Raw genomic sequence first — 15,061 nt, 5'->3', positions numbered from 1 at the left:
CGTCTTGAAAACAAAATCCATTTATGATTATGAAATTCAAAATGATCAAGGCTATTAACATGTTATCCCACACACCAGAACTGTCGAGTTTTCAGTTCACCAATAGGTATTTCCCCTCCAAAATTTGATGCCTTTTACTATTTTTTTTTTTTTTTTGAGACAGTCTCGCTTTATTGCCCAGGCTAGAGTGCAGCGGCGCAATCTTGGCTCACTGCCACCTCTGTCTCCTGGGTTCAAGCGATTCTCCTGCCTTAGCCTCCTGAGCAGCTGGGACTACAGGTGTGCACCTCCACACTGAGCTAAAGTCTCCAATCTCATCTAAATTGTCTAAGTCCGGTATGGATGAGGCTCTAGGTATAATCCCATCTTGGGGCACAATTCTTCTGTGTTGCTGGGGGGTTCGGGGGGTCTCTGGACATTGTTGGTGAGACCCCAGCCCCAGCCAGCATCCAGGTTCTTAACACCATCGAAAGAATTCAGTGACGAGTCACAATGAAGCAAAGGCAAGCAGCTTTTATTGTGAAGCAAAAGTACACACAAGAGAGAAGAGTGGGAGTGCCTCTGAGAGCAAGTCATGCAAAACAAAGTTTGGGTTTCTAATTGTATGGGTGTTTCTTTAATCTGGGTAATCATTAGGTATTCTGGGAAAGGAGGGGATTTCAGGGACCCCTGATTACCATCCCTCCTCCCTTATTTGGGTTTGCCTGGAAGAGTCATGGACATGTCACCCTGACTGGGGTTCTGGCAGTTTTCTCTTTTGTTTTGGGTTTTCTGTTATCCCATGGTTTCTTTGCCTAGTTACCATTTTAGCTGTTGTTTGGGTTTTTCTTTGTTTTTTCAGCTGCACCAAAACCAGAGTGTTGAGATTTTCCATCCTCCTGTGACCATCCAGTGCTATTCCTGTCTCATTTGGATCCGTAAAACTAGAAAACTAGTTATCTGCTCCCAAACAAAACGGTGGGAAAGACCTAGGATAATAGTTATACATATACGCATTGTTTCAAAAGGGGAGGAAATGGAAGGGGGAAAACAAAAAAATGGAACCACCAATCCCAAGAAAATCTGAAATCTAGTTTGGCAAATGCCACTGGGAGTCAAGACATGGGAATATCACATGGTTCAGGACTCTGCCCACTGGACTCTCCTCTGCTCTGAGTCATCCTTCCTTTCTCATGAAAGGTAGCAAGGGCTTGCACCTGTTTCCGCAGCCAGTCCCATGTATAGAATACTACACCCTTTAACTTCACACTTTTACATGCCTACACCCTTTAACTTCATACTTTCAAGGTCCCTTTAGACCCAAGGTGAGCATTTCCACTGGTATAAAATTTTCAAGAATTTTGTGAGTCTCCTGTACGTCACTGAAATTCACAACATTAGAAAAGAGGCTTATGCAGATTATTCCTCCTAGGGAATCCCCTATGTATATTTTTGGCTTTTGCTGAGATGAGTGATAGTTTAAACTTCTTACAAACTGTTTGTATTGAAGGGATCTACAAGTCACATTTAATCTCTTCAAAGAGCTTTTTGTGTGACAGTGTTCTAATGTATGTTTTGATCTCAGTAATGGCAAACATCGTTGGCTATCTCTCTAAAACGTGCTTTCCTGACAATGAATCTCTTAATTTCAATGGTTTTTTTTTTTTTTCCAATTAAGATGGGCTGAGAATTTCCCAAATCATCAAATCTTGGGTCTTTTCTGTTTCGCAGTTCTTCCCTGTGTGTATCTCTTTTCCAATATATTTTACTATAATTAGTAAGATACATAGCCACACCTTCAAAACCTCTGCTTAAAAATGTTCTCAGCTAAGTGTCCATATAAATACTCATGCATCAATATTTGCAGCAGTTTTTTAATATTTAAAAATGAGGGTGGAGTACAGACATCAATTAAGATAAATGGATAAACTGTGGTATATCCATACAGAATATGACTCAGTAATTTTAAAATGGGCTGTTCATACATACCATGGACAAATTTCAAATTATGTTGCATGAAAGACAGCAGACAAAATTAACACTTTATAGACGGACTTACATAAAATTCTAGAAAAGACAAATTTACCTATAGTGAAAACTACTCAATGGTTGCCTAGGGATTTTGGGGGAAGGTGAGCACTGAGAGAGAGGTTAAGGGCCTGAGGTTAACTTTGGGGGTGACAGATATGTCCAATACCACTGATAGGGTGATAGTTTCGTGTGTGTGTGTGTGTGTGTGCGTGTGTGTGTGTGTATCAAGACTTACTCGTACACTTTAAATATGTGCAATATATTGCATGTTGATTACACCTCAGTGAATCTATAAAAAGTTATCTCATTTAAAAATCTGGGTCTCCCACTGCTATTGGAAACTGGACAACTGGACATCACTAAGAGTGACTCTACCTCACTACGGTGACTCTTATCACTCCAAATACCTTGGGAAGACAATCTCTTCCTCAGTAGTAAGAAAAACTGGCAAACAATGAGGACCATTGCCAACAGAGTCACGAGAAACTCCAGCTGGTCACAAAAGCTACTTCCTTGGACCACCACACGTCTTTATTCCCAGGGTTACTGCCTGTGCAGCAAAGACATTAGGTAAAGAGCCCAGGGAGGTAGAGGAATCTAGGAAAACTACATTTGTTGCTGCACCAGTGACCTTGACCTAACAGTAACATGGCCCTGGAGATCCTGAGATTTCTGGATACCCTGATCCCATTCAGCCTTAGTGCCTGGACTGTCTGTGGATGTGTTTTTACAATGGGCACTTCCCCTCTAGTTTGCCACAATCTCCCCAATCCCAGTTACTTACACCCAATATTTATCAATTTTGTTTCCCTACTGGATGCTTTAGATCTTACCAACAGTGGCCTGTGAAACAGATTCAGGCCTTCAGGGAATACGGCCACTCAGCAGGTCCTGAGGAACAGCTTTCCCTCAGCAGTGTTGGGGAATATGGGACATATGCTGCAAACAAGACACCCAATCCATGCTGTTTCAAAACACTGCAGGCTGTCACAGCAGCAGCACCCTCCTCAAGGTGAAATATGGGCTCTCAAATAACTCTAAAATCCAGACAAATCAGGTCTACACAAGATCTGAATTCTTACTTAACAAGCTTTGTCAGCTATGGAAGTTAACATCAAAACTGGACTAAGAACTGTTCTCCCTCAACCCACTGTCCCATTTGAGGCAAAGTTGGAGGCACGGCACAAAGGCTGTCTTCAGTTTGGCAGAGCCTGTTTTCAATCCACTCTAGATAGTAAGAAGAACCTCTAAGATTAAAGGTGGCTTAAACTGTAAAGCCTTTATTATCACAAACCAGAGCAACATGAGGCAAGTACTTTCCCAGGCCAGGTGACTTGGAGGTTGGAAAAACTCGATTACAAGTATGTGAGACGAAGAATATCCATGAAGAAAGTAAACCTTTTGTATAAGCCACCAGCAGATACAGCTCAGACCCTCTTGGCTAAAAATGGGTCATGTCCATACCTATACCTGTCATACAGAAGGGAATGAGGACCCCCAATGAACTCAGGCATTTCATGATTTTCTCCAGGGACTGGAGAATACAAAACCCTGCCTTCCCCAATGCTGGGGTATCTTAGCTGGTAGAGTTAAGATGGTTTCGGCCACAGGGATTGACAGTGACATAACTCTGGCAAAAGACCTGAGTTAAGTTAGAAAGTGCAACATATCCCTAGAAGGTTCCTACGTACCTGGCACCCTAAGTTATCTCCTTTGTGTCAATGTTCAGATATATGAAATTCAACATCTGATTGATGAGTCATGTTGTATTCAAAGCACTCCTAAAGCCTGCCTGCAGTGTGAACTTTCTGGTGCCGATTGAGGTGGGAGCTTAAGCTGTAGGCCTTCCCACATTCACTGCACTCATATGGCCTTTCTCCAGTGTGAACTCTTTGGTGTCGAACAAGGTGGGATGTTCTGATAAAGTCTTTCCCACATTTACTGCACACAAAAGGCCTTTCACCAGTGTGAACCCTCTGGTGTGCAATAAAGTCAGAACTTCGACTAAAGAATTTCCCACATTCAATGCACTCAAAAGGCTTTGACTCAGTGTGAATTCGCTGATGTTTAATGAGGGTGTATTTGTGGCCAAAGGATTTCCCACAATCACTGCAATCATAAGGATTTTCTCCAGTGTGAATACTCTCATGCTGAACAAGTGTAGATTTGTGTCTGAAGACTTTCCCACAATCACTGCACTTATAAGGCCTTGCTCCATTGTGAACTCTCTGGTGTACAATTAGATTGGAGTGATGGCTAAAATATTTCCCACATTCATTGCACTTATAAGGCATTTCTCCAGTGTGGATTCTCTTGTGCTGAGTAAGGTTGTCTTTTCGACTGAAGGTTTTTCCACATTCGCTGCATTCATAAGGTCTTTCTCCAGTATGGATTCTCTGATGCTGGACAAGTGTAGCTTTGCGGCTGAAGGCTTTCCCACATTCGCTGCACTCGTAAGGCTTCTCTCCACTATGAATTCTCTGGTGCTGGACAAGTGTGTCTTTGCGGCTGAAAGCTTTCCCACATTCACTGCACTTGTAATGCATTTGTTCACCATGAAATGCATCCCCACTCTCAGTGCTCCTGTGTGTCTTCCTCTTACTGCGGATGGCCTTTTGTTGGCAGCCACCCAAAGTAGCCTGGAAGTTTTTCTGCTCCTCCTTACATGTAAAGGGCTTCTCTGACAGGTGAGGTTCTTTGCTAACTGTGCAGTTCTTCACAATTGAGGCCTCACTTTTATCCCTTCTTAAGGGTTGCTCTATACTGTAATACTTCTGGTACTGATGAAGGTTTGCACTGAACCAGAATTGTCTCCCACATGCCCCACATGTGTGAGGTTTCAGTCCATGGTGTGTACCCTGGTGTTCATCCAGGTGCAAAATATCTTTCAAGATGGGGCCACATATGTCACAAGGGAGAGCTGTCTGTGCAGGCGAACCTGCCTTGGAAGTATTAACATGTGACACTGCTATAGAAATGCTCTGTTCAGAAGATGACTCTTCATCCTTCACTCCATGCCAACAACCTGAAGGCAGAAAAATACTATTGATGTACATGCTGAGTTTGGTGGGTGGGGCAACTCCATCACAAATATGTGTCTGCTGTACCCAGGACTGAGTACCTAACTTTCCTGGTGGAACAGAGCTAGGATCAGGTTGAAAAAAGGGCTGCTGTACAGTACTGGAATCTAAGAGTCACAGAATGGAGATGGCCTCACAAGAAACAAAGACATGAGGATGGGGTGTAGTATAAGGTCTCCAACTTAATCCTCTGCAATGACTTTTAGCAGGACCTTGGCTGACTGTGGGTGTCAGGTGAGTGCTATGCAGAAATGTGTGTCCAGGCCCAGGAAAATGTGATTAAAAATAAGTAATGTGTTCAGGGACTATTTGAGGATATGCACACATCTTATGACACAATAGTGTAAGTGTAGTCCAATATTGGAAAGCACTGCAGAGAGAGCAGTTGCTCTACTAGAGCCCCTCTGGTAAAGGATGGGAGAAGACAGTCCTGGGTCAGAGTCAGATTAGAAATGACAAGAGTGTACAGAATGGGGATAAAAAGGTAGAAATAAGTTAGGGCCTCTGGCCTTGGCACTTGTGATGGGTACAACACAGGTTTCTGGAACTACAGGAACCCAGCCCTGAGGTTATGGCATCCCTCAGCTCCCACTCACCAGGGCCTGTCCAAGACCCTCCTGCTGTGACTAGAGTCATGCCCTCTCAGGCAGCCAGAGTTCTCTCTCTTGTTACAATTCAGCAACCACAGAGGATCTGGAAGATACAAGCATAGGGGAAAGGTGAAACAGGCTGAGAGCACTAGCCAGAGTAGCCCACCCATGCAAAATTGCAAGAAAATAAATGCTACAAAATGAACCTCAGAAAATTGTCCTGCAGGAACAGTGCAGTGGGCCCACAAGTGGTGACCATGATGACTGAAATTGAGGACACAGGCAGACTCAAGGAAATTACAATTAGAAGACGTGGGTGGAGGCTGGAGTCCAGAGATGTCATGAGTGGGACAGTCACCTGGCCAGGGAGAGGCCAAGCAGGATTCACTGGGTCACCTTAGGACCTCTGACCTCCAAATCCTTCCTGGCAAGGCTTCAGGATAGCAGGAGCTGAGGAACACAGGGAAGAGAGGAGGCAATGCATCTAGCTGAGCCTTGGCACCCAGGGGACCTATGTGAGAGAATCAGAGAAGACAGCAGTGCCCATGCTCTAGCTATGGAAAGGAAAGAGCAACTCCTAGGGCAAAAAGGAAGATTAGGACCCAGCCCAGAAAAATGGGATACTGGGGCCCTACCCAGGGAGACTATAAATGCAAAGCACAGAAGCCATTATTTCATAATAGAAGAGTCTCTGAGCCTCATCCAGCAGCTCCCATTCCTCCTAAGAGAAGTAAACAAATAAATCCCTGAAGGTCACACAGCCCTGTGTGAGGTGGACAACTGAGCTTAAGGACAGCCTCTCTCTCCAAGACTCCTTGTCACATCTAACTCAAATGAGATAATAGGCCCTGGTGTGATTGGTGCCTGTTCTCAACTCATATTCCATTAATCATTTTGTCCAGCTCAGAACAGGCAAGTGGACAGATAAAACACCATGGGCCTGGTATGTAGGACCCAACCCTTCTCCTATCAGCCAGCTCCCCGGGGATCAACAGATTATTCCTCATACACAAACCTGAGCTCAGCATTCTTTCAGAAACCCCCGGTACCAAAGCTCTGGGCTCATGAATTCACACTCCATCTCCACGTGCACATCACCCTTTTGGCCATACCTCCTTTACATCTATGGACACCTATAACATAGGTACCTCCATGGCTTCGCCACATGCAAATCTGCACACAGCATCCAGAGAATGCTTGGATAAGGCATCCAGGATCACATCTGGTCCTGATCAATGGCCACACTTCCATGGGTTGCCCTGAATCCACCTATTAAAGTCTCCCCTCCTGGCTCTATTTCACGGGTCAATTCAGCAATCCAGAACCACGTGCAGATCTCAGATAAACTCAGCCCCTTTCTGCTTTGCTGTTGTACTACTGAGGTCAGTCACAGGCTTCTCCTCAACAATTAACTCATTCAAAACCCACACTCACTGGGCACCTACCCCAAGCACAGGGATTCTGCCTACTGACCCAATCTGTCCCTGGACTAATTCACTAGCTTGACTGAAACTCCACAGGTCCCACCAAAGGTCACCATGGAAGCCTGAGGAGCACATAAAAAGCCGAATAAGCACTGGTTCTGGCCTCACTGCCACCTCACTTCTATTACTACAGTACTTCACCTCACATCCACTCTCTCCCTGGAACACTTTGCCACCTGCTTGACCCTATTATTCCCCTTCCTCCCAAGGACATTTCCCTCCCTCTTCTAGCCTCTAAGATGGCCCCTACCTCTACCCTGCTGTGCCTGCCCTTACAGTGTGCTGATGGCACTGTCACCATGACCTAAAGATTCTCTCTCTAAATTGGAAGCAAAGCTCCATCCTGATCCACATGCTGGTTGCCACCCTATGGATAGCTCCAACCTGAATCCCTTCTCTGAACTTCGGATCTCTGTGTCCAGCTGTCTACTTGACACCTCCACTCAAGTGTCTTTGGAACATGGTAGATTCCACATAGCCAAACTGCACTCCTGATATTACTTCTGAAAGGTACTCCTACCACCAACTTTGTCACTTCAGTTGATGGCATCTTTATATCTTCTCAGACTAAAAAATCCAGGGTCATCCTTCACCCCCCCCCCCCCTTTTCTTTCTCATCCTCCACATCAGAAAATCTGGTTGGTCCCACTTTAAGAAAAATGATTCAGAATCCATCCACATCTCCCACCTCTACAGCCACCACTCTGGTCCAACCTGAACTGTTGCATTAAGCTCCTCAGTGGTATTCCTTCCTTCATTCTCACTCCCACAGTCTTTTCTTCACTGTACAGAGAAAGTTGGTTAAGACCAAAGTCAGATCACTCCCTCCTAGCTCCAAACCTGTAGTGGCTCCCAATTCTCTCAGCATGGAAACACAGATCCTCAGGCTGCCATTTCTGGGCTGAATCCTGTCCCTGCTGTCTGATCCCACCAGACATAATGGAAGCCTGAGGTTCCCCGAACACTCCTAGTTTAGCCTCAAGTTAAGTATTTGCACATGCTGGTTCCTGTGCCTGAGATAATGTTCCACACTTCATCCCATTGCTTGCTAGAAATGGAAACCCTTCCACATAATTCCAAAACAGAATTTACAACACAAAGCTTTGGGTGACTGCAGGACCTCCAAAAACGGTAGGCAGAAGGGACACTGAAGAGTCCCAGAACATCATCATTCTCCACACTGAGTTGCTGAGATAATGGGGGTGTGTTGGGCTAAGTGAGGGCCTGAGACAATCTACTCTCATCTAGGTAGGAATCATAAGTTTCTGCCACCATGGCAACCTCACAAGAAGAGGGAAGCTGGGAGTGGCAGGTTCCCACAGTGGGATCTCATGGACTGAAATGTTTCCCTAAGCCCTGCCTACCCTGCCCTTTGGCAGGAATGATTTTGGGTTAGCTCTCTAACTTCAGATACTCAGATCTCAGTGCTGGCTCCCACCAGCTGTGTGAACATAAATAAAGACCAGTGTCTGAGTGTCCTCATCTTAAAAGTGGGGATAATAACGGCACCCACCTCATAGGGCTACTGTTTGTATCAGGCTTGTCTGTACATCTCAAGTGCCTTTGAAACAGCTACTACTATCCATGCAAATGAACTGATGAGTTTTTGAAAAATTAGGTTTGTTTTGCCTGCTTTAAAGCTTTTAAGAAAATTTGGTAAGATTTTTCCATTGTAATAAAATACTTCAAGGCAAATTAATATTTTGACCAATTATTAAGTGCTAGTATAAATTTCTCTTACTTTGTACATACATTTTTTAGTTCCTTACTTCTGTGTACTTACAAGGTGTACACTAGCCCTTGCACTAAACCAGCCTACCTGATATATAGTCCTCTGAAGGGGAGCTGCAGTGATCCTTCATTAGAGATGTTCATCAATTCTGCTTACCTGAGGGTTTGGGTAACTGAGGCACCAATGCACTGGTTGGGGATGGGACTGCTCCACAGGCAGCGCCCATGAAGGCATGCTGAGCCTGTAGCGTGGCAAATCTACTGCATCCCTCACCTTGGTCTAAAGTGCAGGCCAGGCTACTTATGCTCTACAGCCCTCTCCTCTTGCTGACACTATAAGATATAATAAAATTCCTCTTCAAAGGTTTAGCCTGTTAACTTCCTTGTTCTTTGTTCTCAAACCTAACTTTCTTGTTCTCCATGCCTCCTTGCCCCTAGTTACTGTAAACGACCTTCCTGTAAGCACTAATCAATAATTCACATCTGTTCCCTTACTCACTTTGCACCCATTTCCCCCGCCAAAACCACACATCCTACACAATCCACATGTCCCACCACTGTAACTTTACACCTTCCCCTTCCCTCTTCCTTCTTTGGGAAAATACTCACAAATACCCAATTGGGTCAGCTTAGATTAAGTGGTCCGACCCCAGCCCATGGGGGAGTGACACAGAGGAAGGTAGGGACTATGGGCTACAGATAAAAACCCCTTCCCTCCTTTGTTCAGTGTGCTCTTGGGATCGTGATTAACACAGGCAGCACATTTGCACAGAAGTAAATTGCCTTGCTGAGAAAACTTTTGCCTGAGTGCTGGTTTCACTTTGCAGCACCAAGCATTTACTTTCAACAACACCATCTAGAATGCTTTCACATGCCAGGACCCCTCCTTTCTGGAAGGAATCTTAAGTGTCCACCCCTTCATCCCTGGCCTTCCACCCTAACCCCACCTCTCACTTCAGAGACCACATAAAATAACTTCCTTAAAATTCCACCCCCTAAATCTGATCTACTACAGGCTTTGACCTTATGCCTCACCCATTGAAGTCTCTAGTACAACCCCCTCTCCAGAACTCCAGACCTGCATGTTCAGCTACCCATGTGAACCTCCAATGCAGAACACCTTAGATTCACCAAGTCCAAAACCCAATTCCTGATCCCCCTGAAAGGTGCTCCCTGCTGTGACTTACCAATTTCCATTCTTTCACACGTTCAGGAAGGAAAACAGGCCAAAAACCCCTGGATAGCCCTTTCCTCCCTACATTCACTCAGGACCACATCTGATGCAGCAGGAAACCCCGTTGGTTCCATCTTTAAAAATCTATCCAGAATCTCATGACTTCCCCACCCAACCCCTCCTGCCACTGCTCTGGCCCAGCCACCGCCGCAACACTTCTGGAGTTTGTTGCAGGGACCTCCTCAAAAGTCTCCCTGCCTCCATCCTCATCGCTTCTACCTCACTGTAGTCGGTTTCCTCCTCAGCAAACATTGGAATACTTTAAAAATCCTTTATCAGGTCCCTTCCCTCCACCATTCAAAACCCGCCATGGCTCCTATCGTCCTCGCAATGAAGGTGCAACTTCTCCCCGCGACATTGCAGGCCTGACTACGGTTCACACACGCTCCTTACTGCTACGGGCTCAGTCCAGCTCCAAGCCTATGCTCAGGCTGCCCCTCTGCCAGTCACACTCGCCCCCACCGACCAGCGCCCCGCTGCCTTGAACACCGGGGCCTGCGCTGCAGGGACTCAGACAGGCGCTCCTCATTCGGAACTTCAGGATTCCGGGCGGGCGAAAGTCTGGGGAAGGCAGCACCCACCTGGGCCGGGCCCATCACCGCGGCCGCCGCCATCACAGTTCGTAGACCGCACGGAACTGCGCGGGGGTCTCAGGTCGCGGGACCCCGGCACCGCGGTCGTCCGTACCCGGGGGCGGAGGCGGGGTCTCCGCTGGCGAGCCACTCTGCAGAGCGAACAGCGACTCCTCACGCACCCTCCCGCTTCCGTCACCTCGGAACCACCCAGCAACCCTGAGCTTTTGCTCCGATGGTTCCACCTAAGAGCCGACAAGATGTCCACTGCGAGGAAGATGCCGGAAGTCCCGCCCGGAGAGCTTCCGCCCGCAGGGAAACGCCCCTAAGAGTGCCGCCGCCGCGCGGCGCACAGGTTTCTGGGCAATGTAGTTCTCATGTGCACTTGGCCGTGGCGACAGCTAACTCACCTGCACGCTGGGCAAAGGCCAAATGGTACTGCGAGGGGCGCTGAGAAATTATACCCTGAGACTCTGAGGTCAGGGCGTGGCTTCGCTCCTTTTAAAGGACCCTCAACCAGGTCCTGTGTAGTGAAGTCTGCAGGGATCCCCAAAATATTGGGATATATTCTTACAGATGTTCCCTGAAGCCACAACACCAAATGGACACGCAACATCCAATGTCACTCCGAGTCCACTCATAGTTCACTCAAATTTCCTTCATTTAAAAAAATATGTGGGCCGGGCGCGATGGCTCACGCTTGTAATCCCAGCACTTTGGGAGGCCAAGGCGGGCGGATCACGAGGTCAGGAGATCGAGACCACGGTGAAACCCCGTCTCTACTAAAAAATACAAAAAATTAGCCGGGCGTGGTGGCGGGCGCCTGTAGTCCCAGCTACTCGGAGAGGCTGAGTCAGGAGAATGGCGTGAACCCGGGAGGCGGAGCTTGCAGTGAGCCGAGATTGCGCCACTGCACTCCAGCCTGGGCGACAGAGCGAGACTCCGTCTCAAAAACAACAACAACAACAACAAAAATAAATAAAAAATATGTGTACTGTAGAGGGAAGCTTTGAGTCTGTTTTGTGAGCCTCAGTTGGGTCAGGGTAAACAGAGAATTGTCCCCAGGCAGGGCCATGGAGTGGAAGAATGGTCTCCAGACAGTGGCTATGGAGGGCTGCTGGAGCTCCCTGAGGCAAGTGGACTAATATAGAGCTCTTCCTCTGGTTTCCTCAGAAAAAAAAATACCTGAGAGAACCATGAGGAGGATGACAGGTGAGAGAAGGTGGTAAAGGAAGGCACCTTTCCTGCCTGTATGGTCACTAATGTTCAACCAAAGGAGAAATATTTTATCCAAATGAGAGTTCCTAGCCCAAAAGTTAAGATATATCTATTTCCTTTTGGGAATGTTTCTTATCTGAAAAGAAGAACCATTACAAATGCTTTTATATGCCAAGACAGGGGCTGAAAAGGTGGTGTCTGAACCCAGAAATAAAGATTTGGAAAATTGGGATCACATTTCTTGGTTGGGAGGTGATTCTCATTTCACCTGCAATTACACCGACAGTGTCTGAATTGAGAATTGAGATTTATTTATGGTTTTAAAAAAGAAAGAAGGGGGAATGTATGGGGAAAGAAAGACAAAAACATTTGTGAATTGTTTAAATTACTCAAAAGTTTTTTTTTGTTTGTTTTTTGAGATGGAGTCTCGCTCAGTCGCCCAGGCTGGAGTGCAGTGGTGCAATCATAGCTCACTGCAGGCTCCGCCTCCCAGGTTCACGCCATTCTCCTGCCTCAGCCTCCGGAGTAGCTGGGATTACAGGCGCCTGCCACCATGCCCGGCTAACTTTTTGTATTTTTAGTAGAGATGGGGTTTCACCGTGTTAGCCAGGATGGTCTCAATCTCCTGACCTAGTGATCCGCCCGCCTTGGCATCCCAAAGTGCTAGGATTACAGGCGAGCCTCCGTGCCTGGCCAAATTACTCAAAGTTAATAATTCTGTAGTTATTCACAGATACATGAAGAAATGGACCTGAAGAAACATATCTGTGATAAATGAAAACGGTTAAGATGACAGCAAAATTTGAGGAGACATTGAATTCTGAGAAGTGAGCAAATGAAGCTGAGCATAGAGCTGTGTTAGAACTATGACTACAAGCAGGGTTTAGTCTCCAAAATGTAATTTTATTTATTTATTTAATTTTGGAGACAGGATCTCGCTGTGTTGCACAGGCTGGAGTGTAGTGGCATGATCATAGCTTGCTGCAGCCTCAAACTCTTGGGCTCAAGGGATCCTCCCACCTCAACCTCCCAAAAAGTTGAGATTACAGATGTGAGCCACTATGCTAGCCCTCTTTTCATTCTTGAAAACACTCATTAATACCTGGAGGGAGAAGTAAAGAAAACATTTAGAAAGTGCTATCAGAATGTTAAGGTGAACAGGGATGCTGTAGTATTATGCTTATTCACAGTTCTAACAAATGTTCAAGGAACACCTACTGTGTTTCAGACACTATCTTAACTGCATGGGACATTTACAAAACAAGAGACAGACCCCAGTAGCTTACGCTGTACTCAAGAAAGAGGAGGAAATATGAAAAAAAAAATGCTAAATTATATGGAATGTTAGAATGTGGCAGGCATAATAGAGAAAAGAGAAGGTGAAGACATTGAGAAGTGCTGGAATGATATGTAATGTTACATAGCCAAGAGAGGCCAATTTGTGGATGGGTCTTTATTGGAAAAGGACATGGAGAGCTCAATGCCACTGAAATAAAAGTTTAATGTTACGCAGAATTTCCCTAGAAATGAGAAGTACAGTATGCCATGCAGTGCCACAGGAGAAACAGGTTTCAGTCTAAAGGAAGAAGCAAGAGCTAGGGGAAAGCCTAGGCCAGATCAGAGCAAACAGCTGAGTACTGGCTAGTCTGAATAATTCTGGTTGGCTTCGATTTACAGGGGTGGTCTCTAGTTGCCTCATACCCTGACCCTGGTGTTAGAGTAGGTAGATATGAGTAGGGCAGGAGAGAGGGACCCCAGGAATGTCAGGCAATTTTGGAGTCAAGGATAGGCAATCATAAATCTTTTCCTCTGAGATAATAAACAGAACCGAGAGGGACCCCCAAGGTGGCCAGCTCTCATTGGGTGAAGGACAGGAAAGCATAAAACTATCCCTCTGAGATAAGTGGCCATGACTGGTACCAGGAGGGAAAAGTTTTCCAACAGATAGAAAACACCTGGAGCCAGTGAACCACAACCCCTGATAAGGTTTGAAGCATGCACAAAATGGGGCAAGATGGCAAAATTTGACTGGTATTTGACCTTCCTCTGGGGGTGCGTGAGTCATAAGGGAAAATCATCCTAAATGAGTATATGTATGACTTCAGTAAACAAACTGCATGCAGCCGCTCCCAAGTACTGGCAGACCACTGTGCATGCATAGTCCAGCAACAACCTACCCAAGGAAGGAGAATAGAGAGCCTGGGAAATGAGCAAATGTATAAAGTCCCAAGCCAAGGATCAAGTGGGGCACTTGACCACTCAAGTAATCCACCTGGCCCTCTTCCAAGTGTACTTTGATTCCTTTCACTCCTACTCTAAAACATTTTAATAAACTCTCACTCCTGCTAAAAAAAAGCTTGCCTTGGTCTCTTCCTCTGCCTTAAACCAATCTCTGCCTCCTTGGTTGAATTTTCTTCTGAGGAGGCAAGGACCAAAATTGCCGCGGACTGCTGCAAACTCACTGGCAGTAACGCTGGGATGATTTAGTGCATGGAAAGTATTGCCTTGGTGAGTAAGAGTTAGATAAAGAGGGTGGTTGGCTTGCCTTGCTCTCAAGGTAGTTGTTTACTATTTTTAGAAATTAGCTACCTCTGGTAGGGTAAGTCTCTGTCACCAGCAAGAATTTTAAGATGTCAAGACATATAATACAAAAAACAGAAACCATGATTAATACATATGCTTCCTTAATGAGAGGGTGGTTGAAAAAAAAGGTCGAGGAATGAGAGCCCTGAACAGACCATTTCACAATTATAAACAAAAATATTCACTTAACATGTGTGTTCTTGGAAATTATAAGATGTGCACAATGAATTTGGGGGCTACTGATTCAGGCAAGGTTTTAAGCTCAGAATTTTGTCCAAAACTGTCACCTTGTTACTTTTCTGGCCTTCAGGGAATATGGCCACTCAGCAGGTCCTGAGGAACAGTGTTGGGGAACATGGGACATATGCTGGAAACAAGACACCCAATCCATGCTGTTTCAAAACACTGCAGGCTGTCAAGTTTTATATATATATATATAAAATAATATATAATATATAATATATAATATATTATACATAAAATATATTATATATAATATATAATATATGATATATGATATATATCATATATTATATAATATATGATATATATCAAATAT

General features: G+C 45.4%; 1 protein-coding gene across 3 annotated transcripts in view; it reads right to left on the bottom strand.

Annotated features, from left to right (window-relative positions):
• Positions 1-493: 493 nt before the first annotated feature.
• The window catches only part of LOC116479308 (zinc finger protein 134), a 26,055-nt gene continuing 11,487 nt past the window's right edge, over positions 494-15,061 (bottom strand). The window contains exons 1-3 of one of the 3 annotated variants that reach the window (XM_032171421.2): positions 10,711-10,972; positions 5,687-5,783; positions 494-5,035 (exon numbers count right to left, since the gene is read on the bottom strand). In XM_032171421.2, coding sequence (XP_032027312.1) covers positions 3,792-5,035; positions 5,687-5,726 — 1,284 coding nt within the window. In that variant the 5' untranslated portion in view covers positions 5,727-5,783; positions 10,711-10,972 and the 3' untranslated portion in view covers positions 494-3,791. Of the gene's footprint in view, positions 5,036-5,686; positions 5,784-10,710; positions 10,973-12,618; positions 13,022-14,253; positions 14,255-15,061 lie in introns of those variants that run through there. The other 2 variants (XM_032171423.2, XM_058425635.1) reach the window with 2 other exon arrangements.

This window comes from Hylobates moloch, unplaced genomic scaffold (assembly GCF_009828535.3).
Source record: "Hylobates moloch isolate HMO894 unplaced genomic scaffold, HMol_V3 SCAFFOLD_12, whole genome shotgun sequence".
NCBI lineage: Eukaryota > Metazoa > Chordata > Mammalia > Primates > Hylobatidae > Hylobates > Hylobates moloch.
Note: the sequence above shows the minus strand (reverse complement) of the source record. Positions and strands in the feature narration are given on the sequence as shown.